General features: G+C 52.3%; 1 protein-coding gene across 1 annotated transcript; it reads left to right on the forward strand.

The window, feature by feature from the left end:
• Positions 1 to 300: 300 nt before the first annotated feature.
• Positions 301 to 1,473, forward strand: LOC136544607 (peroxidase 2-like). Its single transcript, XM_066536709.1, has 2 exons — positions 301 to 582; positions 712 to 1,473. Exons 1-2 carry the CDS (start codon positions 301 to 303, stop codon positions 1,471 to 1,473), a joined length of 1,044 nt encoding a protein of 347 aa, XP_066392806.1.
• Positions 1,474 to 2,877: the final 1,404 nt, after the last annotated feature.

Consider the following 2,877-nt stretch of genomic DNA (forward strand, 5'->3'; position numbering starts at 1 on the left):
TTTTCAACTGGGGCATAAGTCAACTGGTGATGAGCTCTGTTAATTTGTCTCCTATATCATTGCTGGTCTCTGACATTGAGGCATTGAGCAGATGAACTCAAGCGATCCCTAACGCACACATTCTTCCAAGCAACCACCGTCGTCGTTGTCTGCTCTTGTACTTCTCCGTTCATCTGCGACGACTATAAATACACGTGCCAACCAGCAGCTCATCTCCACCGCCATCACTTCCTGCACAACTACGTACAGGTCTACAGCACACACAGCACTCACTGTTCGCACACAAACACAGTAGGAACGATGGCCAGCAGGCTTTCCGCTCTGACATCCTTTGTGTTGCTGTGTTCGGTGATGATTTCCTGCCACGCTGACGGCTACGGCCCCAGTCCGACGCCGACACCGACGCCGACGCCGACGCCGACGCCGACCCCGAGCGGCGCCGGCCCGGCCGTTGGCTTCTACAGCTACGCGTGCCCCAGCGCCGAAGCCATCGTGAGGGGCGTCGTGACCAAGGCGGTGCAGCAGAACCCTGGCGTCGGGGCAGGCCTCATCCGAATGCTCTTCCACGACTGCTTCGTCCAGGTATATATGCATTGTGTAATTCTTCAGTGCTCTAGCTACATGCACCAGACACCAGCAGGTCCAGCACCGTGCACGGTGCACGTACGTGCCTTGCCTGACCGTGTCTGCAACGTTCTCTTCATTTATTAGGGGTGCGATGGCTCCGTGCTCCTCGACCCGACCTCGGCGAACCCGCAGCCGGAGAAGCTGTCCCCGCCCAACTTCCCGAGCCTGCGCGGCTTCGAGGTCATCGACGACGCCAAGGCGGCGCTCGAGGCCGCCTGCCCGGGCACGGTCTCCTGCGCCGACGTCGTCGCCTTCGCCGGCCGCGACGCCAGCGCCGTCCTCAGCGGGGGCAGGGCCGACTTCGCGATGCCCGCGGGACGCCGCGACGGCCGCGTGTCCCTGTCCAGCGAGGCGCTCCAGAATCTGCCGCCGCCCTCCTTCAACCTCTCCCAGCTCGCCGCCAGCTTCGCCGCCAAGGGGCTCGGCGTCGACGACCTCGTCGTGCTCTCCGGCGCGCACACCGTCGGCCGCTCCCACTGCTCGTCCTTCGTCAGAGACGGCCGCCTCAACGCGTCCACGTCCGATATGAACCCCGCGCTCGCCGCGTCGCTGCGGCAGCAGTGCCCGGCCAACGCCGCCACCGACAACACCGTGGTGCAGGACGTCGTGACGCCTGACGCTCTGGACAACCAGTACTACAAGAACGTGGTGGCCAGGAACGTGCTCTTCACGTCGGACGCGGCGCTCCTCAAGTCCGGGCAGACCGCGGCGTCGGTGCTGCTCAACGCCTTCGTCCCGGGGCTGTGGGAGCAGAAGTTCAAGGCGGCCATGGTCAAGATGGCCAGCATTGAGGTTAAGACTGGCACCAACGGCGAGATCAGGACGAACTGCCGGGTCGTCAACTAGTTGTGTTAATCATCAGATCGCTTCTCTTTTTTTTTTTTTTGAGCGTAAACCGTGTGAACTGCTTTAATTTTGTGTTGCATATTTTTGTACCTGTTATTATTACATCGTCGCTGCCCTGTCCTTGTAATAACAAGTAAAATATTTCTTGTTGAATTGCAATTTTACATTTTTTTACAGCATCTCCAAGTGTTTGTTTGGTAAAAAAAAAAAGACTCCCAAAAGTTGTAATTTAGGCCTAAGAAACTATTGGAACAAAGAAAAACATCATCCTCCCCCAACTTGGTGAATGTGCCCGTGGTCCTATCTGTTTTGGTGATTGAAAGGACAACACAAGTTTAGGACAAACATGTGTGCTAAAGATTCATTAGACATGTCATAATAGGTCACAGGGATGCAAATTTAAAGTTTGATCAAGATCAAAGTTGAAACAGAGAAGAAACGACGAAGATTCCCTAAAGTTTCCTGCTAGAGCATTCACTAGATCACTAGATCACTTGATCCAATAAGTCGGCCATGGAAGACATAGGCCAGACTAGATGATACAGTGAGAAGACAGTCACCGGCCGGCAGATCATCAGAGAGATGACACAGTTGAAGTTCTCGAAGATCAAGGACATCAGATGAAAATGGTGTAGCTTAAGACCAACCCGGTGGATCATCTGGTGAAGATAAGAGACGTGGCCTACAGGCCAGAAATCAGCAGTTCACTGGTGTTAATGATGATTCAGCAATTTATTTTGAAATGCTTGCCCCAATGAATATTGTTGCGATGACGGGATGGTGGCTCCAACAGACATGAACAATGTTATGACGAATCTGGTTGGGGGGGGGGGGGGGGGGGGGGGGGGGGGGTGGACACTGATCTTATCAAGCCGGCCAAAGAATTGAAGGTTACTTTGATCTGGCTTCAGCGAAAATCACACAGCCATGGGATTTGAGCTAAGGAATTGATTGGTGATAGCTCATATTTGTGTGGAATTCGTGCGAGTTGATTTAGCGGGGAACATTCAGAAAAACTTTTTTGAAAAAAAAATATTTTCAAGCTAAATGATTACAATGGGAAAAAACTAAGTACCTACGCTATTTGCGCGAGTTATCTTGCTAGTTATATATTGTGCATGCTCACTTCACTATTTGGTAAATAAACCATGCACAATGGCACGATCCATACACAATGTGTGTAAATAAACTACGTCTATCTGGCCAGACCGACCTGATCAGACATTCGAGCTAGTAGCTGCACAAAAAACACCGCCATGGTCCATGTGGAATAACTATGATTGTCGAGGTCTATTTTCTGTGTCAAAGTCTTCAGCACCAGGTGCAATTAAACAAACATATCCAGGCAACAGCCGTAGAAAATAAAGCACCTTCCGACTCCCAGCTACCTTGAGGGTACGTTGA

Source organism: Miscanthus floridulus, chromosome 3, assembly GCF_019320115.1.
Source record: "Miscanthus floridulus cultivar M001 chromosome 3, ASM1932011v1, whole genome shotgun sequence".
NCBI lineage: Eukaryota > Viridiplantae > Streptophyta > Magnoliopsida > Poales > Poaceae > Miscanthus > Miscanthus floridulus.